This window comes from Phascolarctos cinereus, unplaced genomic scaffold, assembly GCF_003287225.1.
Source record: "Phascolarctos cinereus isolate Bilbo 61053 unplaced genomic scaffold, phaCin_HiC Scaffold_726;HRSCAF=1367, whole genome shotgun sequence".
In the NCBI taxonomy this organism is placed as follows: Eukaryota; Metazoa; Chordata; class Mammalia; order Diprotodontia; family Phascolarctidae; genus Phascolarctos; species Phascolarctos cinereus.
In genome coordinates, this window is record NW_027556098.1 from 64405328 (window position 1) to 64432142 (window position 26815).

The 26815-nt window shown below is 39.6% G+C and overlaps 1 protein-coding gene across 2 annotated transcripts in view; it reads left to right on the forward strand.

Moving 5' to 3' along the window:
- The window catches only part of SRPX (sushi repeat containing protein X-linked), a 95823-nt gene that overhangs the window by 56868 nt on the left and 12140 nt on the right, over window positions 1–26815 (forward strand). For both annotated transcript variants that reach the window (XM_020979631.2, XM_020979630.2), the window contains exons 3-6: window positions 4495–4686; window positions 5090–5266; window positions 19045–19171; window positions 25070–25191. In XM_020979631.2, the coding sequence (XP_020835290.1) occupies window positions 4495–4686; window positions 5090–5266; window positions 19045–19171; window positions 25070–25191 (618 nt within the window). The remainder of the gene's footprint in view (window positions 1–4494; window positions 4687–5089; window positions 5267–19044; window positions 19172–25069; window positions 25192–26815) is intronic.

Consider the following 26815-nt stretch of genomic DNA (forward strand, 5'->3'; position numbering starts at 1 on the left):
AACCAAATAAAGTCAAAATCTGATACAAAACAACACAAAAACTCTTCCGTATACATTCTCTTCATACAGTTGTGACTTTTAAATATACATAAACATTTGTCTATGACAGATTTAAGGTGGTGACTTGGCTATAACGGAGATCCAGGAAAGCGCTGGGAATCAGAAAGCCTGGGGAATAGATGGACTGTTCTGGTTAACTGCATCTCCTAAGTAGCTGAGAGGTCAAAAAACCCAAACCTTTTGTTGTTGGTAATTAACTAAGTATTAAAAAAAAACTTTCTTGTGGTTGTTGGAACCCTTGTTATTGAAAACTTAAAATACATTAGTGCTCATCTTGTGTGTTTAGTAACTACAATGTGGTGAAAATAATTGAATCTTTCCTCCATGATTACGAGTCTTAGTGTATCATTGTGAACACTAAATCACATGATATAGAACTGGAGATGCAAAAAGTATACAAGACTGATCCAAATGAATACTAACCCCAAGCACCCTGTATTTTATGCACACACATGTATGTATATAGGTATACACATACATACATATAGATATATGTATGTGTAGATGTATATTTGTGTGTATATACATGCCTATACATATACATACACACGTGTAAATATATAGTGTATTTGTCTCTTTAAATAATGAGCTTCTATTTTGCTCATTTGCCCTTTTCTCATAAAAAAAAACAGACCAAGAAAAAATACAGAGATGCCTTAGAAATTTTTCTAACTTTATCCCTGATTGATATGTCTGTTTAAAAGAAGGTCCTTCTAACCTGCGTAAATACATTCTCAACTCACTTTATCCTAATGCTTATGTCTGAAAAATTGAATTCAGGTCATTCAGCTGAAATATTAATTACTGTCATTGTAATGCTGGTAACTTGAAAAAAGATCATCTCAAAGATCTGCCTTATAAAAAGTAAGCCAATCTGATGGCAGCTGAGTTTTGAGCAGTAAAAAGGACACAGAGGTTTATTTACGCATGTTGAAAAACAACATTGCATTTAGATGTTATACTACCATCGATGCTAGGAGAGACTGAAGGTACGTCCAAAGTATGACACCGTTAAGTTCAAACTGCACCAAGATCTCTGGGCTTGTATATCTGGGTAAGTGTAGGACACCATACTATGCATGCTTTTCTTTTGAAAAAATTTTATACGTAGTTTAACAGAAGTGTATAGCATAACATAAATTAAAAATAAGGAGTAAACTGTTGTTGATCCTGCCTGCAATGGCCATTTTATAGCATATTTTAAGCTTTCCTTTAAAGACTTATAAGATTCTTTGTAGAAAGGGAGAGGCCAGATTATAAAATTGATTCATTCAGTCCAGAGGGTCAGGATAAAGAGAAGGGAATAAGCATTAATATAGAGCCTACTATGTGCCATGCACTGTGCTCAGTGCTTTTACAAATATTATCTTATTTGACCCATTAGAAGCCATTAGATGGAAGAAATGAGCTGAGCAAAGGGAGCATAAGGAAGATGGATAGATCTTTTCTTCAGTGTTTCTCTGGGTCCTCCAGAGGGGAATTTTGAGTCTTTGCCTAGCACTCCCAGCTCAGCTGGTGATTTGGCAATGATCTTTCCTTTCTGGGACATACTAGTACGTTTAGTCTGCACCTTTCACAAATGCACTTAGCACATGTTCTAGTCTACATTAGAGTAAATCTGGGTCCTAGAATGTGAACTTAAACCTGATCAAGCCATCTCTAAAGAGCACTTAGCATCTCTGGTCTAATGAGATCTTGTCTACTGAGATTTATAGCAAAGAAAGAGGCCATTTATGCTATTCTTTACCTTGGGTCTAGAGTTCATCAATGGAGGGGATTCCCAGTGTGGAAACACCCTCTGCTGATGCAACTCAGCAACTCTTTTGTAATTTTATGATCTTAGTTTCTGAAGCACAGAGAAGTAAAGAGACCTGGTAATACAACTAGAATGTGGCAGAAGCCCTGAGGACTTGAGCTAAGGCCTTCCTGACACCAAGGGCTGCCATCTTTCTACCATGCCATGTTGCTTCTTATAAATTCTATACCTGGTATATTTTAAATTTGTATATATACATATATATATACATGTATATACACACACACACACACATATGCATATATATTATACATTGAACCTTTAGAGGGACAAGGAGTGAAACTCTGGAAACACAGAATTTGAGTTGGAATGGACTTAGTGACCATCTAATCCTAGTCTATACCTGGAAAAAAAAAGTCCCATCCAACATACCTGAGCTCATCCTGAATTTAATTCAGGTCTTTCAGGAAGAAAAGATATATTCCCTTCCTTCTGTTTAACTTTTGAATAGCTCTGACTGTTTGAAAGCTTTTAGATAAAACATAAATTTGCCTTCACACAACTTCTACCATGGCTCCTAGTTAAGCCTTCTGAGGCTAAACAGAGTTAATCTTATTTAACTTACATGTAACAGCCCTTCAAATACTGGAAGACAACTCTGACGTTCCCCGAAGGTGTTCTCATGTCTAGGCTAAGTATCCCTAGTTTCTTCACCTGCTCCTCATATGGCACAAAAGTCTCCTTGTGTGGGGCTGTAGACCCTGAGAGGGGGACCCACCTTGCGTGTATCAGTTCACGGTCTTGCTTAATCAAACTCTTGGCTCTTGCTGAAGTGCTGATATTGTCATTCCCTCTCGGGACATCCAATTACTCACCGTTGGCCTTGATAGGCACAGATACTTGCTGCATATTACAGGATGCTTGTGTTTGCTAAGGGGAATGATAAAGTATTCATGCTACTCAAGGAAATACTACACATGATGGGAGGTTAATGGTTTCTCTTGCTGAGCAGGGGTATTAAAGCCAATCCTCTGGATATTCCTGAATGAAAACTAATTCTCCACACATTCAGTGTCCACATGGTGGCACCCTTACTCCATACCTTAAAAAGCTCAGGTGCTCAGGGCTGAGGCAATGAGCTAGACTTCAGTGCTGAAATGGAAGAGTGAAGGCAGAGGTTAGCAGGTTTATATGAACTGTTGGGCCCTCTTCCCTGGTAGGTAAATCATTTGGAATCAGTGCATTCCTCAATGAGGGATTTTCCAGCTCACATCTAGCATCGCTTAGTTTTGTTTTTTCCCTTCCCTTCCCCTGTCCTCCATCATTTGAAGGAAGCTCACCAGGACAGAGACGTGGTTTTGTGTGGTCATCTGAACTCTTTGGGCAACCAAGGAGAAAAAATACTGAGTATTCATTTGTCAGTGACCTTCCTGGTCTGCGACTTAATATCAGGGTAATATTGGACAAATCACTGTCTCTCTGGGCCTTCCTTTTCTCCTCTTTAAAAAGGGGGGCATTGAACTAGGTGATTACTACATGCTACGTGAACTACATGATTTCTACATTACTACATGCTGCCCCTTCCTGTCCTGAATCCCTGGTTCTGTGATGTTTGGGGAGCATGCTTTGACTGCAGCTCTTTATGTAGGCTCACATGGTATAAGGTCCGAAGGGGAACTTATAATCATGCTGGCCGTCCTCTAGCACTGATGCTCCAAAAGAAGCTAGGCCAAATGAATTAATGGCATGAGCTGAAAACCGAACCTTCTGTTTACAACAAGGCCTTTTTCAAAGGAAGTTTGCATATATTGAAAGTAAACCCAAAGTCACTCAGCCAGCCAATGTTTATTGAATGCTTGTTCTCGCCATGACACTGTGCTTGGAACTATGTAGCATGTACAAAAATGTGATTAGGTATGAGAAGAGTGCTGGAATTGAAAGGGAGGAGGCCTGAGTTTGAGCTAATATGGCCTAGTGGATAAGGTGTTAGAATTGAAATCAGGAAGACCTAAGTTCAAATCCTGACTCTGATATCTACTAACAAGTCATTTAATCTCACTAGGACTCAGTTTCCTCATCTGTAAAATGGATATGTTGGACTTGATGGTTTCTGAGGTTCCTTCTAGCTTTAAATATAGGATCCTATGAGTCTAGGTTTGAATCCTGTCCCTGCCACTCACTATCTGTGTGACCTTGACAAAGAGACTTCACCTCTCCAAAAGTTCCTTATATGTACAATGAAAGGGTTGGACTTAGTGACTTTAACATCTAGTTATTCTAAACCATTCTTGCTATTCTACTTGTGTAATCTCTGCATATAAGATATTTGGGTTTACCTACATAAATATAAACCTTCAAGGAGCTTTCACTCTAACTGGGGAGAATAAAACATGCAAATGTTGTTAATAGTTTATTTTTCAATTTAATTTTAAAATACATTCATTAATCACCTACCATTTGTAAGACACTGTGCCGGGCCCTGGGACTACAATAAAAAAAAAAAGTGAAACACTGCCTGCCTTCAAGGAGCTGACAGTCTAGTAGACAGTAAATAGTGAGTGGCCAATAAGTGGAGGCTTCGGAGTCCAGTTCTCTGGGACAGGCCAGTAGTCATTATGAAGTAGCAGCAGATTTTAGAAAACTTCTCTTCAGGTGTTTCTTGTTTCTGTTATTCCCAGACACTCCGTGGTGCTCTCCCATCAAAGTTAAGTATGGTGATGTGTACTGCAGAGCGCCTCATGGAGGATACTACAAAAATGTCTTGGGGACAAGATGTGATGTTCGGTGTCGCAAGGGATATGAGCTGCATGGCTCTTCCCAGCTGACTTGCCAGCCAAACAGAAGGTGGTCAGACAAGGTTCTGTGTAAACGTGAGTCATTTATTCCCTTTTGAGTCCATTGTGACTTCTTAATGTGTTTATTTATTTGCAGTCAACTTTCTTTGTGTATTTGGCATGTAACTAGGGGCTTTTGGGGTTGCAAAAGTAAAAAAACCAAACAAACCAAAAACTGTCCTTGATTGGAGAGGCCAGAGTATAAATATAACAGGTACATTTTACCGTTTGAATGTGGTTCATGATAATGAAGCACCATGATATTTGTCTAGAAAAGGTTCAAGTTCAAGGGGGGAAATTTCATAATCATTGCTTATTTAAGCCATTTATTTGGACTTATGTTCTAGTATCTCACCTGAATAATGGTAGAATTCTTAGGCATAAGAGATATCACTTGATAGAAAATAAAAGATAGCTCACATCTGATTTTCTCTTCCAGAAAAGCGATGCCCTATCCTTTCTATGCCAGCTAATGGGGGATTTAAATGCATAGATGGTGCATACTTTAACTCCCGATGTGAGTACTATTGTACCCCAGGATACATGCTGAAAGGAGAACGCACAGTCGTGTGCCTGGACAACAAGTCTTGGAGTGGCAGACCAGCCATGTGTGTTGGTAAGAAGACATTCCAGTCTTCTGAAAAGCACAGGCATAATATGCTTTGTTTAGAAGCAATGATGTTTCCCACCTAGATACCTTTTCATTCTAATTTATAATTTTTTATTATTCTTTTTTTGATAAGTACCCACAAAAACGAACATTTCCACATGTATAAAAGAAAAGAGGACTGTGACAGAAAGTGCAAAGTATGTTAAGTATAGTTTGGGATTATAAGATCAGATTTGGGCCTGGAAGGAACCTTAGAGGCCAACGAATCCAACCCCTCATTTGACGAACTAGAAAACTGAGATTTATTGAGGTTAAGCATCTTACCTGGCTGGAGTCATACAACTAGTAGTAGTCTACAACAGGATTTGAACTCAAGTCTTCCTGTTGACTCCAGGCCCATTACTGTATCCATTGCCTCACTTACACTGTTGTTGTTTTTAAAGTATATATGGAATCCATCACTTTAGCTCCTCATTTTGCCTCATTTTGTCTTCTTGTCCTCTAAACTGCCTTCCGATCTACTCTGTGAATTTTCTTTAAATGCTTCATTGATGCTCTTTTCTTTCCTTTTTTTGGCACTGATAATCCTAGCTCTCTGTTCTGCTCAGTTTTTCCCATCCAAAAGAAAAACAAAAAACAAGAAAAATCTCACCAAAAAAACAAATCCTCCACTGCAATAACTTGGCATGGTCAAGCAAAACATGTCCACACACTGGCCAGGTTTGAAAATATTTGCCTCATTCTTCACCTCTAGTTCGTCAGCTTTGTGTCAAGAGGTACAAAGCATGCTTCATCAGTCCTCTGGAGTTGCGGTAGGTCATTGCATTGATCAGGGTGGGGCCACAGTGCTAGGCCAGGAGTCAGGAAGACTCCTTTTCCTGAGTTCAAAACTGGCCTCACACAATTACTAGCTGTGTGATCCTGGGTAAATCTCTTAACTCTGTTTGCCTCAGTTTCCCCTTCTGTAAAATGAGCTAGAGAAGGAAATGGCAAACCACTGCAGTGTCTCTGCCAAGAAAAACCCAAGTGGGGTCATGAAGAGTAGGACAAGACTAAAAATGACTGAACAACAACATCACTACATTGATCAGAGTTCCCAAGTCTTTCAGAGTTGTTTTTCATTGTACATTTTTAAAAAAATTCTGTTCACTTTACTCTGCACCATTTCACACAAGTCTTCCCAGGTTTCTCTGAAAATGTTCCCTCAGTCATCTTTTAATGAGCAATGAATTCTATTTAAATTCATGTACTATAATTTGTTCAGCCATTCCCCAATTGAGAGAAATTCTCTGAGTTTTGAGTTCTTTGCTCCAGCAAAAATTACTGCTATGAATATTTTTATATTTCTTTGGTCTCTTTGAGGAATATGTTATTAGGTCAAAAGGTATGCATAATTTAGTGACTTTTTGCCTATAGTTAAATTGCCTTCCAGAATTGTAGGACCACTTCACAGATTGAATAGCAGTGCATTAGTATGCCTCTTTCCCCAGAGATCCTTCCAAAATGGGCATTTTCCTTTTGGTCGCCTTTTCCAATCTGATGGATTTGTGGTGGAACCTTGGAGTTGTTTGCAATTTGTTGCATTTTTTTCATATGGTTATTGATAACTTGTTTTTCTTTTGAGAATTTCCTCTTCATATCCCTTGTCCTTTTATATATTGGAGATTGGTTCTAATTCTTATATATTTCAATCAGTTCCCTGGATATTAGATGTCAGAGATTACTGAAAAAACTTATTGCAAAGACTTTTTTTTTTCTGAGTTAATGATTTATCTGTCCATAGTTGTAAAAGGTATTTCCTTTCCTTTTTTTCTTATTTATGATGTAGACTTTTCTGTATAAATTATGTATCCATTTGGAGTTTATAATAGTATATGATATGAATAGTTTCTGTGAGATTGCTTTCCAGTTTACGCAACAGTTTTTGTCAGATGTTGAATTTTTATCCTGATAAAGTCTTTCAGTTTATCATTCTTCTGCTACCATGTTCATTTGGTTTTGTATCTTGTGATCCTATATGTCCCATTGATCAACTTTTTTTTTGTTTGTCCACTGTAAAAGAGCTTTACTTTGTAATATAACTTGACATCCGATACTTCTTGGTCTCTTGCCTTCTCACTGTTTTTCATTATTTTTCTTGAGATTCTTGAACTTTTTTTTTAAACTCCAGGTGAATTTTTTAATCAGTTTTTTTCCCCTAGCTTGGTAAAGTAATTATTTGGTAGTTTGATTAATACTGTATTGAATAAGTAAAGAAACTTAAACAATATTGTCATTTTTTATTATATTGGCATGGCTTACCCATGAATAATTGATACTTCTCCAATTATTTATGTATGTATTTCTTTAAAGAGTATTTTGTAGTTGTATTTCTATAGTTTTTCCTCTGTATATTTCATGATAGACTCCTACACATTTTGTACATTCTGTAGTTATTTTGAATGTAATTTCTCTTTCTTTTCCTGTTGAGTTTGGTTGGTAACATACAGAAATGCTGATAATTTATATGGATTTATTTTATATTCTGGAATTGAATTGATGAGTTTATTATTTAAATAATTTTTAGCTGACTCTTTTGGGTTCTCTATGTAGACTATTATGTCATCTTTAAGAAATAGCAATTTTGCTTTTTGTTTCTCTATTTTTATCCCCTCAATTTCTTTATCTTTCCATAGTGCTATATAGCTAGCATTTTTAGAACTATATCAAATTGTAAAAGTGAAAATAGATATCCTTGCTTTATCCCTGGTCTTATTGAAAAAGCATCTCATGTTTTTCAAGTATTTACAAAGTTGGCTCTTATATTTAAATAAATACTACTTGCCATATTAAGGTAAGGTCCATTTATTCCTAAACTTTCTACTGTTTTCGACAGAAGTGAGTGTTGGATTTTGTTAAAAGTTTTTTCAACACTTTATTGATATAATTATGTGTTTTAAAATTATTTTTATCATTAATAGGGTCTATTATATGTTAATAGGTTTTCCTTATATTGAATGAACTTTGCATTCCTAGTATATTTTCAACCTGGTCATAATGTATAATCTTTTTAATTTGTTATACAGTGACTTTTTGTTAATATTTAGTATTTTTTGTATCACTGCTCATTAGGGATATTGGTTTATAGTTTTGTTTCTCTGCTGTTGTCTCTCTATAGAGACAATTTCCTCATCTGTAAAATGAGCTGGAGAAGGAAGTGGCAAATCACTCCAGTATATTTGCCAAGAAAACCCCAAATGGGGTCATGGAGAGACAGACACAACTGAACAACAAAGGAATGTCAGAGGTAGGAATCTGATCAAGGTCTTCTTGACTCCAAATCTAGCTCTCTGTGCACCACACTTAGCTTGTATTTCTATGGCACATTATCAGTAGCTTTGTTTCCAGGGGCAGCTAGGTAGCACAGTGCACAGAGCAGTAGACCTAGAGTCATGAAGACCTGAGTTCAATTCCAGCTTCAGACACTTTTGTATGATCCTGGCCAAGTCCCTTAACCTCTGTTTGCCTCCATTTCCTCATCTGTAAAATGGGAATAACTAATAGCACCACTTCTAGTCCCCTGTGATCAAAATCTGGGTGTCATGTTCTACATCTCACTCCCTCCTCCACATATGTTATCTGTTGCCAAGACCTGTTGAATTTACCTTTTAACATCTCCTGCATATGCCTCCCTCTCTCCTCTGACACCTCTGATGCCACCTCCAGTACAGGCCCTCATCACCTTTACCCCTGGACTACTGAAACAGCCGCCCATTGTTTTTTCTGTCTCAAGTATCACCTCACTCCAGTCCATCTCCCACTCAGCTATCAAAGTGACCTTCCTAAAGCACAGGTCTGACTATGTCACCTCCTAAACTCCAGTGACGACTTATCACCTCCAGGATCAAATATAAAACCTTGTTGGGTGTTAAAGCCCTTTATAAAATGTCTCCTCTCCAACTATCTTTCCTGGCTTCTTAAACTTGATGCCCCCACCTCACATATCCAGTGACTCTGACCTCCTTGACATGCCTGGAACAAGATACTCCCACCTCCCATTTTCACTGGCTGTCTTCCATGCCTGAAATGCTCTTCCTCCTCATCTCTCCTTCCGTGACTTCCTTCAAGTACACCCAAGTCCTACCCCTTCCTCATCCCCTTTAATAAAGAGGCCTTCCCTCTATTGATTATTTCCTGTTTATCCTGCATGTAGCTTGTTTTGTACATGGTAGATTCCATGTTTTCTCCCCTATTAGATTACCTTCTTGAGAGCAGGGACTGTCTTTTGCCTATTTTTGTGTCTCCAGTACTTAGGAAAGTACCTGGTACATAGTAGATGCTTAATAAATATTTATTGATTGACTGAGAACTTCTCTGGGCCTTCGTCACCTCATCTGTTAAATGAGGAGTTTGGATTAGATGACCACTGAGGCCTTCCTCAGTGTGTCCTTGGGCAAATCATTTAACTTCTCTAGGCCTCAGTTAACTCATCTATAAAATGAGGGGGTTTGATCAGCATTTCTTAAACTATGGGTTGCAATCCCATATGGAGTCGTGAAAAATTTGGCAATAGTAAAAGCTTTCTGAATGGGCAATGACCAAAAATTAATTAATTAATTAAATTTAATTAAAATCAAGCATGTAATGAATCCGGGGTGTTCTGGCAGCTCTTGCCCATGTTGCATCACACTTCACTGCAGCCTTGGCTGTGAACACAAAGCATGCACACTTTGCACTGCACATGCCCTCAGGCTATGCAACCAGCTCCAAGGAACACTGTGAAATGCAAGTGGAAAAAGTTCGAGAAGTCCTGGACTAGATGACCCTCTGAAGTACCTTCCAACCCTAGATCCAGCAGGAAGGAAACAAGCATTTATTAAGTGCCTACTGTATACCAGACACTATGCTAAGTACTTTATTACCTCATTTGATCCTCACAACAACCCTAGTAGGTAGATGCTATCATTATCTCCATTTTCCAGGTGAGGAATTGAGGTAGACAGAATTTAAGTGATTTGCCCAGGGTCACGCAGCTAATAAGACTCTGACCCTAGATTTATATTTAAGTCTTCCTGACTCCAGGTCCAGTGCTGTATGCACAACAACCCCATAAGGTCTTCTGATTCTGTCTGGGTCTAAATCTGTGAACATGTAAGGTATGGCTGGACTGACTAATGAGCTGCAGCATCTGCTTTTGGCCACAGTAGTATCAATCAGAAACTCTGATCCCACAGCCAGCTGACTGGCTCGGCCCAAAGTTAGAACCTTTCTGTCACAGATCTACCCCCGAGCACATGGAGGCGACCTGTGTGATTGCCTCTTGTATCGGTTTAGCAGGAAGGACAGGCCTAATTCATCACTCAGCTCCATTGTTCAGCTTCCTTCATGGCCTGTATTTGTCAGGTATTTATCTAAAAAATCTGGAGAGTTTCCTTTAGTTGTGGACTAGAAAAAAAGCAAAAACATTTTACTCCCCTTCTCCATGAATCATTTTTAACTTCTAGAGAGGCAGCCGAATGCTGGATTGAGAGGTTAGAAAGACCTGGGTTCAAATCCTGTCTCTCTCACTTACTACCTTTGTAAGTATGAGCAACCTCTCTGAGCCCCAAGTGGTTCTCCAAAATTGATCTATTAAATCATAGCTAGGCTGTGAGCTTGGTAGAGGGAGTTCCCACAATGATGACTTCACAGACCCTTGATGAAATCTGTCTGCTCTTGATTAAATAAAAATCATTGGTGGATACAAGTAGAATGGTTCCTTTCAATCAACAAGCATTTATTAAGCACCTACTATGTGCCAGGCACTGGGCTCTGGGGATAAAAAGACAAAAGCCTGTATTTTCAAAGAACTTGAGAGAGAGAGAGAGAAGGAGTGGGAGAGAGACACAGAGATAGGAGTGGGAGAGAGAGAGAGAAGGAGTGGGAGAGAGAGAAAAAGAGAGAGAGACACAGAGAGAGAAGGAGTGGGAGAGAGAGACAAAGAGAGAGAGAGACAGAGAGAGAGAAGGAGTGGGAGAGAGAGAGGAGTAAGAGAGAGAGAGACAGAGAGAAGGAGTGGGAGAGAGAGAAGGAGTGGGAGAGAGACACAGAGACAGAGAGAGAGAATTAGATAATCATTCAAATTTATAAAAAATAAATACAAAGTAAATTTTTTTCAGGAAGGGGGAGGGAAGGGTGGAAAGAACTAGCAGCTAGAGTGAGAGAGTGAGTAATCAGGAAACGTTGCCGGTAGAAAGTCGCATTTGACCTGAGCTTTGAGGGAAACTAGGATTCTAAGGGGCAGCTAGATGGCTCATTGGATGGAGTGCTGGGCCTGGGGCTCAAATCTGACCTTAAAGACTTGCTAGTTGTATGACCCTGGACAAGTCACTTGACCCTCTTTTCTGCCTTAATCCACTGGGGAAGGAAATGGCAAATCACTGCAGTATCTTTGCCATGAAAACCCCATGGACAGTATGATCTGCACAGTCACAAAGAGTAGGACATGACTGAATAACAACAAGGATTCTAAGAGATGGAGGGAAGGAGGGAAAGTATTCCAGGCATGGGGGACAGTCAGTGCAAAGTCAGTGGAGACTAGAGATGTACTGTCACGTGTGAGGAACAGCAGGAAAGCCAGTTTGGCTGAAGCAAAGGTACACAAAGGAGACCAAGGTATACAAAGTCTGGAATGGTAGGTTGAAGCCATGTTGAGAAAAGCTTTAGATGCCAAGAATTCTCAGGAGCAGTTCACTTGAGAAAGGTGAATGAAGGCCAAATGTTCAGGTCCAAATGGTGCCCCACTTTCCCTTTTATTTTGTCTCTCATCATGGAAATTGCTTTCAATTTCTGCTCTGTGACTTAGTAGGTGCCACCTACTCTTCCTTCAAATCTTGGAGGATTTGCCCCTCTCAGGCAAAAGGAGGTGGGAGAGAGGGAGATTGTGAAAGCTTTCTGCCTCACCAATTGTGGCAAAGAAGATTTCTGAGTTCAGTCCTGTTCAGCTTTCCAGAGCTCACAGAATAAAGGGGAAAGTGCTGATTGTTCTAAAAACACAAGCAAACATGCCCTCAAACTAACCAGATGGCCTTGGAAGACTACCAGGGGAAGAGAGAGTAGGAGCTATCCCTGCTTTAGAAGGGGAGAGTGATTTTCAGCTCATAGCTTTTTCAGTCTATCAGGCAAAGGTCTGGAACACAAAGTGTGCCTGTTATAATTATTATTAAAATCACTTGGAGAAGAATGGAAAATGAGAAAGTAGATAGGCAGACTCTTTCCTGATTTTGATCACAGATACCTGAAGCGTATCTACTCTCCCTTCTGCTATCCTCCTCTTCCTCAAGGGAATCATTTGTTTCTTTGTAATTTAATATATGGAATTAGGCTAATACAGTTGTTTTCTTTTTGTGGGCCTCTGGACCTATTTTGGGATCTGACACATCATGGCTGTGTGTATGGTTCCAAGGTTTCCACAAATAAAGCTTGGACAATGCATCTTGCCATATTTTGGATCACATTTTGAGGTCCAAAGAAGAGACGAAAGAAGAGATTGGCTTTGTACTCTGAGGTGGTCAGCCCTGTGGTCTGGATAATTTGAAAATGCCACGAATTAAAATGAATTCCCTCATCCAAACCACACAGACTTAGGAGCACTTCTGGCAGCCTGCACAAATGCCCGGTTATTTCAGAAACCAAAACAGATAAACAGCTACAATATTCACTACCAGTTAAAAGTAGACCTAGACTTCAGTAAGAATTGTTTCACGGGATCACCCACCTCTCCCTCCCCTATTCTTAATCCATTTAAACAAAGTATACCCTTGGCTTACAGAACAATACCAGGCAGCAAAGACTGAAAAAAGCCCTGGATTGGAAACTCTGCTTTGGATATATAGCCCAACAATTTTGTTTCAAGCCAAAAAAAAGATTTTTAAAAAATTGAAGGAAATTTCAAAGCCTAAGGCAATAAAACTGTGTGCCTGAAAAAAAAACCAAAACTAATCTAGAGTAAACATTTAATTGTTCAGGGGAATGCACAAGATATCAACTGGCCTACTTCTGTGGCCTCAATACAGCTCTAGAATTAATTTAATTCAACAGACATTTATTAAGCACCTATGAGGTACACCTCTGAGATGTCAGAGAGGAAAAGAGAAAATCCTCAACAGCCTGCCCTCAAGGAGCTTACAATCCCCAAGGAGGTGGGGGATACAACATTCATGCAGATAGAGAAGTGCAAGTTGATTTGAAGAAGGCCTGAGCTGGCCAACTAGGAGGTCAGGCACAGCTTCCTATAGGAGGTGGTGTATAATGAGATATTGAGGATCTTTTAGCATTTCAATTGACTTGCTGGTGTTGGGTTAAATGATGATTCCTTCAAAAGTTTGCCTGGGGTCAACAGTGCTATTTGCAGAGATTCATTTGGAGAGGCAAAAACATTGGCGCTGAAAGCAAAAGTCAGTCTCTGGCAGATTGTTTTCTAAAACCTCGAGGTCCTGATTGTGTCATGTCTGGCAAATGTATGTTGGAATGCAAAAATCAGACAGCTGAAAAGCAGGGTGGTTTAACGGGTAGGGGGCAAGAAGTCAGGTTTGTAGATCTAGAACTGGAAAGGCCTTCAAGGCTAACCCTCATTTACAGATGGGGAAACTAAGGCTGAGAGAGATTAAGTGACTTATGTAGGGTTATACAACTAGTAAATGTCTGAGGCAGAATTTAAACTAATGTATCCCTAATTACAAGTCCAGCTTACTAACTACCAACACACTAGCTACCATGCCACTTACCTGCTTGGTTCTCTCACTAACTAGTTGTGTAACATTAGTCAAATGACTTTGCTTCTCTGGGCCTCAGTTTCCTCATCTGCAAACGAAGTGGTTGAACTAGATGATTTCTTAAAATTAAAAAAAAATTCTTCAGGTGGCAAGTATTTTTGTTGTTGTTGTTAATCTGTTCCACTCCCCCATCCCTCATTGAGCAAAAAAAAAAAATCCAAATCTCTCAATACACATCTACACAGTCCAGCAAGACAAATTCCCACATTAGTCATGTCCGAAAATGTCTGTCTCATCTCTGTTAAGGAGTTGTTGGCATGTTTCACCTTCCTTCTTTTGGACTTCTTGTTTATCATTGCACTGATCAGAGCTTTAAAGTCTTTCAGAATCATTTTTCTCTATAATATTATCATTCTCTAAATTGTTCTAGTTCTGCTCACTTTGGTCAGCATCAGTTCATAGAGGTTTTCCCGGTGTACTCTGAAATTGTCCATTTCATCATTTCTTATGGCACAAGCATACTCCATTACTTTCATGTACCACAATTTGTTTAGCTATTATATAATAGGAGATCTCCTTAATTTCCTGTTTTGTCTACCATGAAGAGAAGTACTATAAATATTTTTGTGCAACTACGTACGATATTTTGTACATAACACTTTTTCCTTTTTTTTTGATTTCTTTGGGGTATTGGCCTCATAATAGTCAAGGGTATGCACAGTTTGGTAACTTTCTGGACATAACAACTAGATGTCCTTTCCAGATCTGTCAATCCATAGTTATGTAGCCTCTGCCTTCCTAATTCACATCGGAAGTGAAAAACTTGTCATTAATACTGCACCACTTCTTAATTCACATTAATTGTCAGTGGATCATGTAGACCTCAAGTTTTAAAGATTTTCCACAATGTGAATTTAAGGCTAATGAGGTTCTAGTTGTATATTTACATAGTTGAGTTTGCTGGCTTTTATTCTTGAAGTTCTCATGAGTTTTCTTATGTGTGTCTTTAATCATTTTTGGAAAGCCTTGCAACCTTGGGCAATAGAGTTTACAGCAAATGAAGCTGCCAGAGCCTTTCTGAAGGTTCCAAGTGCTTAGGAAAGCCAATAACGCCCAAGCAACTCTTTCATCTCAGTTCATTTCTCTTCCCCCTGCCTTGTGGTCTGCTTGGGCAGCCTCCTTGCTCACTCTATGTCATAAGATTGCCTCCTATCCTTGAAATTAGCCCCACTACCATTAAGCCTACACTGTATAAAATTGAGGGTCATGGTGGTGTTAACTTCTGGGGACCATCCATGAGAGACTTCATGGGAGAAGTGAAAGAGAAGGAATTTGAAGGAGGCAGGGGAGGGAGCATGCCTGCCTTGGGAAGTCTAGGAGAAGATGACATGGAAGAAGGAAGAGATGAGAGAAAGGATAAAGGTAGCAGCAGAACAGTCATCTCGGTTGAGCTAAGAGTTGCTCACCAGACAAAGAACCTTAGGGGCGCTGGGGAAATTGTGTCCTGCTTCATTTTGGACTTGGGTGGTGAAAAACAACAACAACAACAACAACAAATACACATTTATATAGTGCTTTAAGGTTTGCAAAGTTATTTCTTCGTAACAGCCCTAGGAAGGAGGAATTTATTTTTATTATTTTTATTTTTGTATGTTATTATTGTAATTTATTTATTATTATAATTTTATTGATGAGGAAACAGAGGTTAAATGACTCGTCCATGATTACACAGCTAGTATCTGACCAAGATTTAAACTCAGGTTTTCCTTAAATCAAGTCTAAATTTGCCTCTCTGGATTTTTTCATCCATTGCTCTTACTTCTCCCCTCTGCAGCCAAGCAAAAAATAGTGTCATCACACTTACTGAGTAAGATAATATTTGTAAAGTACTTATCACAATGCCTGACACATAGCCGGCACTTAATAAATGCTTGTTCCCTTCCTGATCCCCTCTTCCCTTTGACTTGGCAGTTTTTCAGATCTTCAAAGAAAACTATCATGTCCCCACTATTTTTTATCTCCAGTTCCTTCAATGGCTCTTCATATGATGTGGCCTCGAGGTCTGTTTACCATCCTGTTGACTCTATTTTTGAAGTTCTCCAGTTCATTAATATCTATCCTAGAATGTGCCAATGAGAACTGAACATGGTAGTCAGGATGGGATCTGGCTATGGCAGAGACATGGATAGTCCTGGGTACTCTGCCTCTCAGAATGGAGGCTGAGATCCCATTAGCTTTTATGTCTATGCTGTCATACAATGAACTCAAATTGAATATGTGATACATGAAAACTCCTGAATCTTTTTCACATGAAATGTTACCTAACCACAGTTTCCCACATCTCATACTTACATAGTTGCTTTTATGAACCTAAATGTAAGACTTTACCTTAATCTTACTAAATTGTTAAATGTTATTATTTGATTTTACCCATAGTTCTAGTCTGCTCAGGCCTTATTGGACTACATCCTTTAACATGCCAGTTAGCTCTCCCAGCTTGGGAGTCCATTTCTAATGCAACAAATATGCCATCTGTGTTGGCATCCAAGGGGGTATTAGAATCTAAGATTTTGACTTTGGGTTTCAATGTGTTCAAATTATCCTTCCCGGTGGCATCACTGACTCAAGCTTGAAGGATGTCTGTTTCTATAGTAACAACATTTTACTCCATTGATGGAAATTTGTGGTAATTTGCATAACTAATGGTCGCCACTAGTGTTTAATAATTGGTTTAGATTGCTGGAGAATAATATGGAAGGGAAAATCAGATGTTTCAGCTGAGAAAGAAAGCAGGATGCTTGGAGATAACCTTGTTTTGGTATTTGGTGTTTTGGTCTTCCTTCCTTCCTTCCTTCCCTCTCTACCTCCTTCTTTTCTTCCTTTTCCCCTTTCCTTTCCTTCCTTTCCTTCCTTCCTTCCTTCCTTCCTTCCTTCCTTCCTTCCTTCCTTCCTTCCTTCCTTCCTTCCTTCCTTTCTTCCTTCCTTCCTTCCTTCCTTCCTTCCTTCCTTCCTCCACTACATAGTAAGTGCTTAATACATTAATAACAATAACAAGCTTAGTAACAAGCTTGTTCCTTCCCCCCTTCTCAGAATAAAGTTTTAAATGCATAAATAAAATCCATAGATTACAAAGGAAACCAATTATATTGAAATATAGTTATTTATCTATCCAACATCTATCAATTTATCTGTCTGTCTCTGTCTCTATCTCTCTTTAAAGTTCATAGACCCCAGGTTAAAATCCTCTGAAGCAGAAATCTCAAAAAATCCCTACTAGCCCATATGATTTTATGAGTTAGTAGTATAAATTATACACTGAAGTTGAATGACTTTTACAGTTCAGGCGGGATAATTTCCATGGTATCTGGCTTCAAGGTTAATTTTCAGGAGAGTGGGGGACAGTGATATACTATAGTCTTTCTACTTTCCCCTCCTCCCTCTTAGACCCCAAAAGGTACCCTGCTGCCTAAAGCAGAGATTACCAGCTAGCAAATGCCCAGTTGTCCTCTGGTGACCCAGTCCTATCTATTTTAAGTTACACTAGTCAAAACTGAATTGAGGGGGGCAGAGCCAAGATGGTGGAGTAGAGGAAGCACCACAGTCAAGCTCTCCAAACAACTTTAAATAACTCCTGGAGCAGCAGAGTCAACAAAAGGCCAGGGTGAAATATTTTTCCAGCCCAAGAGAACTTGGGAAGTTGGAAGGAGAGGCCTGTGACACTGGGGTGGGGGCTGGCCTGGAGCCCACATGGCTCCAAATGTGTATATGTGTGTGTGTGTGTGTGTGTGTGTGTGTGTGTGTGTGTGTGTGTGAAATGTATATTACATATTATTAATTTTACAATTATTAATATACAAAATAACTATTTCTCAAATATATAAGAAAGTGAGACATATTTATAAACATAGGAGTCATTCTCCAGTTGATAAATGGCCAAAGAATATGAACAGGCAGTTTTCAGAAGAAGAAATCAAAGCTATCAATAGTTACATGGAAAAAATGCTCTAAATCACTACTGATTAGAAAAATGCAAATTAAAACAACTCTGAGGTTCCACCTTACATCTATCAGATTGGCTAACATGACAGAAAAGGAAAATGATAAATGCTGGAGGGGATATAGAAAAATAAGTACTCTAATGACTTGTTGTTAGAGTTGTGAACTGGTCCAACCATTCTGAAAAGCAATTTTGATACCCTTTGATCTAGCAACATCACTGTTAGGTCTGTATCCCAAAGAAATCAGAAAAAAATGGAAAAGAACCTATTTATGCAAAAATATTTATAGTATCCCTTTTTGTGGTAGCAAAGACATGGAAATTGAGGGGGATGCCTATCAATGGGAATGGTTTAACAAGGTGTGGTACGTGATAGTGATGGAATATTATTGTGCTATAAAAAATGACAAGCAGGTTGGTTTTGGAGAAACCTGGGAAGACATATATGAACTAATGCAAAATGAAGTGGGCAGAAACAGAAGAACATTGTACACAGTAGCAGCAATATTGTAATGATGTTGAACTGTCAAAGACTTAGCTACTTTGATCAAGACAATGATACTAGACAGTTCAAAAGGATTCGTAATGAAAAATACCGTCCACCCCCAGAGAAAGAACTGAAGAACTCTGTGAGTGCAAATTGGAGCACTTTCATTATTTTTCTTGCTTTTTTTTTGCAACATTGCTAATATGGAAATATATTTTGCATAACTTTACATGTGTAATCCATGTATTGCTTGCCTTCTCAAGAGGTGGGGGAGGGATGTGAAGGAAGGAGAGAAATTGGACCTCAAAATTAAAAAAAAGTGTTAAAAATAAATTTAAAAAACCCTAAAAGCAGGAAAGAAAAAAAAACTGAATTGAGAAGGAAAAGCTAGCCCAGTGGCAGGAATGAGGGAGGAGTTTAAAGACACTCAAGATTAAGAGCAGTGGTGTTGACAGTTTCTGTGTGGGCTGGGCTATCTGGATCATTTTTTCCCTACCCCTCTGGCCATGAATGTTGAAAGCCTTGTCCCTTAATGATGACAGTTAGAATTTTTTGATCGCTTGAGCAGATGTGGAGCCTCCTAGAATTCAGTGCCCTAGCGTGAAGGAGCGGATAGCAGAGCCCAATAAACTGACTGTCCGGGTATTCTGGGAGACTCCGGAGGGAAGGGACACTGCCGACGGCATTCTGACTGAGTAAGTGAATGATCATTTTAGTTTTAATAATCATATTATTCCATATATCCAGTGATATTGCTGCTGAGTCCTCTTCAGTAGGTCAGGTGCCCAGTTTGAATCGTTCTACTTGTAATTGGTGATAGGTTTGTACTTGTGAATAACAGCAAAATTATCACTAATGTTTATAGGGCCCTTTAAAGTATACAACGCATTCCATTTGGGAGAGGAAGAAGATCCCACTACTACTGTACTAGCCCATGAAAGAACTGAAGGAATTGAACAGCCTTGTGAAGTAGATAATAGCCACATAACCTATAAGTGTCAGAGACAGGATCTAAGCTCGTGCTGTATTATGTTGTCCCCTTTAGACCATAGTTATGATACAAAATGATGCCAAGTGACTTACATTGTTACATAGTGGATGGAATACTACATATGGAATCAGGAAGACTTGAGCTCTAATCTTGCCTTAGACACTTACTAGTTATATAACTCTGGAGAAGTCTATCTCTATCTGTAAAGTGAAGATAATAATAATGCAAGGTTTGTAATAATGTAATAGTGTATTACCCCAATTAATGTAATTGAAGAAAGCCTGTCTAACTGGATTGAATCAGTCAAACAATCAAAAGGTGTAAACCAAGTATGAATAAATCCTTAGTCAATTTTGGAGGAATGATCATAGAATCAAGACCGATGACACTACACCAGGAATGTTTTGGGGTTGGATGAAAGAATCAGACATACCTTTGGGTTTATGTATTAAGACAGCAAACCAACTTATGTTGTACACTCCAGCTTGTAGGATGTACCAAACCAGTCAGCTGGCTAGATTTGGCCCTTGGCCTGGAGTTTGATGACCCCTGGTTTAGGGGGAAAGGGAAAGGAACTATTCCTAAAAAGCAATACTGCCACATGTGAGTAGTAGCTATGGGAGGAGGGTAGATGCCAGTAGGGAACTACATAGGGGTTCACTCCTCCCTTCACTGTCCCTAGCTCCAAAGGCAGGCTAGCAGTTCAGACTTGCATCAAACTGAGCATTCCATTCCAAGGCCTCAAGACACTCAGGGCTCAAACTTAAATAGAGTTTTGGACAAAGAGCCAATATGGCAATAATAGAAGATTGAAAAGTGGTGAGGTAGTCTATATCAGTGGTGTCAAACTCAAATAGAAATGGGGCCATTTAACTACATAAAGTTCCCTGTGGGGCAGCTTGATGGCCCAGTGAATAGAGCACTGAGCCTGGAGTCAAGAAGACTCCTCTTCCTGAGTTCAAATCTGGCCTCAGACACTTATTAGTTGTGTGACCCTGGGCAAGTCACTTAACCCTTTTTGCCTCAGTTTCCTCATCTGCAAAATGAGTTGAAGAAGGAAATGGCAAACTACTCTGGTATTGTTGCCAAGAAAACCCCAACTGGGGTCATGAAGAGTCAGACAGCTGAAAGACAACAACAGCAAGGATCCCTGTGGCCTGCATATTGACTTAGAAAGCCACATATTAATGTTATCTATGTCTTATTGTATTTTTCTGTATTTTGTTAAATATTTCCAACTGCATTTTAATCTGGTTCAGGCAGCAGTATTATAGTTTCTGTGCCTCTGACAACTTGGTATTTGACACCAAGACAATGGTTTAGACTTTAGACCTTTGAAATAAGGGTATTTTCTGTGTTTCCTAATAGGGAAAGAAGAATGAAGGGCAGGGACCCAGGAAACTGTGCCATAGCTAGTCAGTGGCTGGGGAGGGGCACCAATGCCCTATCTCCACATTAGTTACACTTTAGCACAAACACATGCTGGAGCCTGGGGCCATCTCAGCCTCATCAGTTGTAATGGACTGACACCTAGTCCCTAACTTCACAATGTCTCTTGCTCCTTGGTGCTCTTCAAAAAAGACAAAGTTTTGCCTTTCATCCTTTAGTTTCTTATTTCTTCACCACTGGCCACCTGCCTACCTCAAATTCTTAAAGGAAGGAAACAAAGCCAGTGGGTTTAAGAATGGGTAGCACCTGAAAAATGAAGTCCTGTAAGAAAGGCATGTAACACTGAGCCAGACTCTGCTGGGTCACTAGAGGGTTGTATTTTCTTAAAGGCTCAGCAGCTGCATCTGCCTTGGCATTTTCATTGGTAATCTAGATGCCCTGGTTATAACAGTGACATTTGAAAAGGGCATTTTAATGACCCCCCCTCCCCTTCTACTGTAATAGCGTTTGCAATTTCTGTACTCTACAACATAGAAAACTCAGAAAAAGATGCTGTAAGCAAGGTGGAAATAAGAGGAACTAGACCATTACCACCCTCAGCTTGAATGGGGAGATAAAGGGAGATCTGACTTTGAGATCCTTGTTGTTGTTCAGTCATTTCAGTCATGTCTGACACTTTGTGACCCCATTTGGGGTTTTCTTGTCAGAGATACAACTGTGGTTTGTCATTTCCTTCTCCAGCTCATTTTACACATAAGAAAACTGAGGCAAATGGGGTTAAGTGACTTGCCCTGCATCACACAGCTAGTACATGTCTGAGGCTGGATTTGATCTTAGAGTCTTCCTGACTCCAGGCCCCAGAGCTCTATTCACTGTGCCACCTAGCTGCCCTGTTCAACAGGACTTCTGGTTATCTACGTAGGTGCTAATCTGAAGTCCCATTTCTACAGATCTGTATTCCAATTAGTTGTGATATTGGGAACTATTAACAATTAAGGTATTGCCCCTCCCAGAGGTATTTTAATTATAGCCTCTTGGCCTAGCAACAGACTGATGTTATCCAGACACCAGCCTAGGTTAGTTTATAATAGCTAATATTTATGTAGCACTTTTTGAAAAGCCCTTTACAAATATAGTAACACCTAGCATTTATAGTGCTTTAAGGTTTGCAAAGCACTTCACGGTATTATTCACTTGATTCTCACAACTCAGAGAGGGAGGGAGGTGGTGTTATTATCCCCATTTTGTAGATAAGGAAGCAGAGTCTAGGAGATGTTAAGTAACTTGCCCAGGAGCACTCAGCTAGTAAGTGGCTGAGTGCAGATTTGAACTTAGAATGTCCTGATTCCAAGCCCATCACTTTATCCACTGTGCCACCTAGCTGCCTCCCTCTTAGTTCATATTCTCATGTGTCCCATGCCCGTGGGGAGCAGGGGAATCAACTGTTTATGGAAAATGAAAATAAATAAATAAAAGCCAACAAAACAAACTACCCTTTGCTCAGCTGGCTAACTCAGCTGTGTAGGCTATCAGTCAATAAGCACTATGTGCCCAGTACAATGCAAAGCACAGGGAATGCAAATACAAGCAGAGATGCTCTCTGCCTTTAGGGAGCTTATATTCTAATGGGGAAGACAGCACCTAAGAGTGAGTTGGAGAGGAAAATACCTGCTTAGGAGGCGTAGGAAAGAAGAGAGAGAGACAGAGAGAGGAAAGAGGAAAGAGGAAGGAGGAAGGAAGGAAGGAAGGAAGGAAGGAAGGAAGGAAGGAAGGAAGGAAGGAAGGAAGGAAAGTCCTTGCAGTGATGAGTTTATCCTGGAGAAGAGTGATGAGTGTGTGTGTTGAGTAATGGGGAATGTGCTTTGGGGTAGGTTGTGCTAAATTTTTAGTTCTAACCAAAGGTTATCTTACAGAAGTAATTTTACAATGTTTTCTTAAAGCCTTTCCTGCTTTTCCTGCTCTGAAACTCTATCTTATCAATCTCCTCATAGCTCTGAGTGAAAAACAGGGTCCAATGAAAAGCACGAACCTAGAGATATAGCGTGTTGGGGGTCAGTGCCAAGTAATTCTTCAACCACACATTCCATTCAGTTGGCTGCAGATCTTTAAGGTTTGCAAAGCACTTCACAGGTATTATCTCGCTTGATTTTCCCAACAACTCCGAGAGGGAGGGAGGTGGTATTATTATCCCTATTTTGTAGATAAGGAAACAAAGTCTAGGAAATGTTAAATAACTTGCCCAGGAGCACTCAGCTAGTAAGTGGACAGAGGAGGGAATTGTCTTTAACTCTTTTTACTTTGATTTAGACTAAGAGAGGTACTTGAGCACCTTTGATAGCCACCTAGAATGTTCTGAAGCAAGACTCTCAGAGCTGATAGGTGGAATTTTTCAATAATGCTTTCCAAGGATTCTTATACAGTGTGGTCTTTTTTTCCCCCTTTGATTGTCATATGTGAAACCTTGAGCTAAATTCCCTGCATGTTTAACACACATTTTTAGTTGTAAGTTAGGCAGATTTAAACTTTATATTAACTTTTCAGACCTCTCTGGCTATTGTAACATGCAAAGTAGAATTAATGTTCCCAGGTTATTTCGAATCTTTCAGTGGTGTCTTGCCACATAGTATCACTGAAAGAAACCCCCAAAAAGTTAGTCCCTCTGTGTGTTTGAAAAGATAATGGGAATTATGCTCAGAAGGTTTTGTCACAGAGGGCTGACGTCATATTAAATTTTAATGTAAGAGGCATTTGTCTTTGTTACTTTCCCAACTTTCTTTCAGTGCCTCCCTCCTAACTCGTGTTTCTCTCTGTCCTGTGCTTCATGAAGCACCAGATACTCTCCTGCCTCCCTCTGGCTGCCTAGAGCCCCCTTCTACAGAGTCCCCCCAACCCCCAGGTTTGCCCTCTATGCCCCAGTGCTCCAGAATTATCCTTCTCTCCTCCTTTCGTGCTCCATCTCCCTCCTCCCTTGATGAAACACAGTTATTGATAATGTATTCAGGTAGTCAGAGAAAAACACTTTCCTTATAAAAGCTGAAAATAAAATCTTATCCTATAAGGCTTTTCTGGACTTGATTCTGTAACATTGTAAATGAAACCAGCATTCAAGACCATCTACAATCTGACAATTGTCTGTACCTCCTCTTCCTATAGGAAACTTCCACTCCAGCCAAACTTATTTCCCTTCTCTAAATACAAAATCTACAATCCTGTGTCCATGCTTTTGTTCTTGATGTTACTATCTAGGTCACATAGGTTCCCAAAGTGGGCAATATCTCCGCCAGAGGGGTGCTGGAATGATGGGGGGGGTGTAGTAGCCTCAGGTGTAGTTGGGGAGCATTGAATAAAAATAAGGGGGCAGTGGAAGCAGAAGAAAAGAAGAGAAGAGAAGAAAAATTTGAAAAACTGTTTTGTCTTTTGTGTGTCAGTTAATGTCGTAGTGATTACATTATTTTCCAAACAAACACACAAAAATGCAAGTTATAACCGATCCACTGATCGAGGACTTGACAAGTAAGTGCTGGCAGGACAACATGTGGCACATTGTCAGGAAGTCTAGCATGCATTGGCAGGAATGCGTGTGTGTGTGTGTGTGTGTGTGTGTGTGTGTGTGTGTGTGTGTGATGACTTGTTTACAATATGCGGTTACATGATGCAATATTGAGTCATCAAAATTTCAGTGCAGGAAAAACTCCACAAATTTACAATAAATTATTAAATTTTAGATGTGTCATTTTAAAAAGTTATATTTTTTTGAAATGATGCAAATTCAAAAGAACTGTTAAAGGATTAAAGAAAGTAGATTTCCAGGGGGGCACAGAGTAATTTTTTTAAAGGAGGGCAGGAGGCCAAATAAATTGGGAACCTCTGAAAGATGTCTCGTTATTTCCTTCAGTTATTTCAATTTGATCTTTTAGGTCCTAACTCCTCTGTGAAAACTCCCATGAAAATTTCAATCCAAAGTAATCTCTCAGCTCCTATCCCTCTTCTTTACTGACTGTTTCTCTCTTTGGCATTTTGTATGCATTGGCCTGTGTTGGTGGCTGTGATTTTGTGTACCCAGTCTCCCTTCCCAAGTTGGTTGTAAACCCACAGAGAACAAGGATGCAGCTTCAGCTTCTATAACCTCTAAGCACAGTGGTCTGAATACAGTAAGTATCCCATAAATGTTTGAAAATAATCCCTTTGGGGTGTCTCCTCCTCTTTCTTTCAGTGTTATTTTGAAAGGCCTGCCTCCAGGGTCAGATTTCCCAGAAGGCCACCATAAGATCCAGTACACTGTCTATGACAGAGCTGAAAACAAGGGAACTTGTAAATTCTATGTTAAAGTCAGAGGTAAGAATGACAGCTGGTGCTTTTTGTTTCTTCCTCTTTTCCTCTCTGTCCCCAAGTACCATTCAGCCTCTTTGGAGTAGGGGGCAGAGTTGTCTTTGTGGTTATCTCACTTTGATTCAGTGCGGAAGCCCAGAAGTTAGGGCAGGTCAGGCAGCTCGGGTCTTGGTGCATAAGTGCTGGGCTTCAAGAGGTACCAGACAGTGGTATCTAGGCAGCTAGGTGGTGCAGTGACTAGAACACTGGACTTGGAGTTAGGAAGATATGAGTCCAAATCACACCTCAGACAATTAATAGCTGTGTAATAGCAGTTTCATGTTCAATCATCATTTTTATTGTACAGTGTTATAGAAATGCTTGTTTTATTCCATAAATTAAAAATAAAAATTTAATAATGAAAAACATTAATAGCTATGTAACTTTGGATAAGTCACATGCCTTCTCTTTGCCTCAGTTTCTTAGCCTGTAAAAGTATGGATAGTAATAGCACCTACTTCTCAGAGTTATTGTGGTTATCAGATGAGAATATTTGTAAAATGCTTTGCCAGTTTTAAAACTATATAATGCTAGTTTGATATTAGTAGAAAGCAGGACTGGACTTTGCATTGAACACATAAGGAACTTTAGCTCTGCCATTTATAAGCTATGTTATTTTGGACTAATCCCTTTATTTGTCTGGGTGAGGAAGCTGCTGGGCAAATGATGAAGCACTATATAAATGAGAGACGCTATTATGTGGAACACATGCTAGCATTTACTATTTCTTTGGAGAGGCTGGCAAAAGGACTCCTCTGTTTTCATATGGGAATATAAGTTAAGGTTAAGGTCTGAGCCAGGCCAGAAACTTCAGTTAGCCATGATCAACAAGCGCTAGACAATAAATAGCAAAGGAAGCCAAGGAAGGCCGACTGTGTCCAGAGAGACTGAAATGACTAGGGATGTTTCTGACGGGACATCTGTTAACCTTTCCTTACTAAGTGTTGCCAATCAAAAACTATTGCCAGGGCAATGCTATGGGCAACCTTGCATTCATGAAGGGAGCTCAACCAGTACATATAGAGAGTCTGGAAGGACCAGCCCCCAAAGCTACAGCCCTGAATGTTTACTCTGTCCCTGTGCCCAAGGTGAGGCAGTGTTGTGCAGTGAGATGACCATACAACTTGCAATACACAAGATCCAATTCCATTCTTTACAAGTGTGTGACTTCGTGCAAATCACTTAACCTCTCTGAAATGATTTCCTTATTCTGTAAAATGGAAAGAAAAAGATTTGTGGCACATACCTTGCAGGAAGGCTGTGCAGATTAAAAAAGATAGAGCCATACAATCTTATATTCTGGAGCAAGTTAGCAGTGCCACCCACTCATTGGACAGAAAGGCTGTGGCCCAAAGAAATGATCTGACTTGTCCAAGGGAAGGTGGTAGACAGTAAAACCAGGATTCTTAAATTCAGTGCCTTTGCCCTGCCTCCGTCATGTAAGTCTCAACTGCTCTCGTCATTATCAGCTCCTGTTTGAAGGGTTAGACCTAAAAAAAATTATGAGGCAGGTAGTTTCTCTTCTCCATTTTCTCCCCTCCCCCATCATCCTTTATTGCCTGTCTCTGCTTTTTTTTGGTTCTTCTTTTTC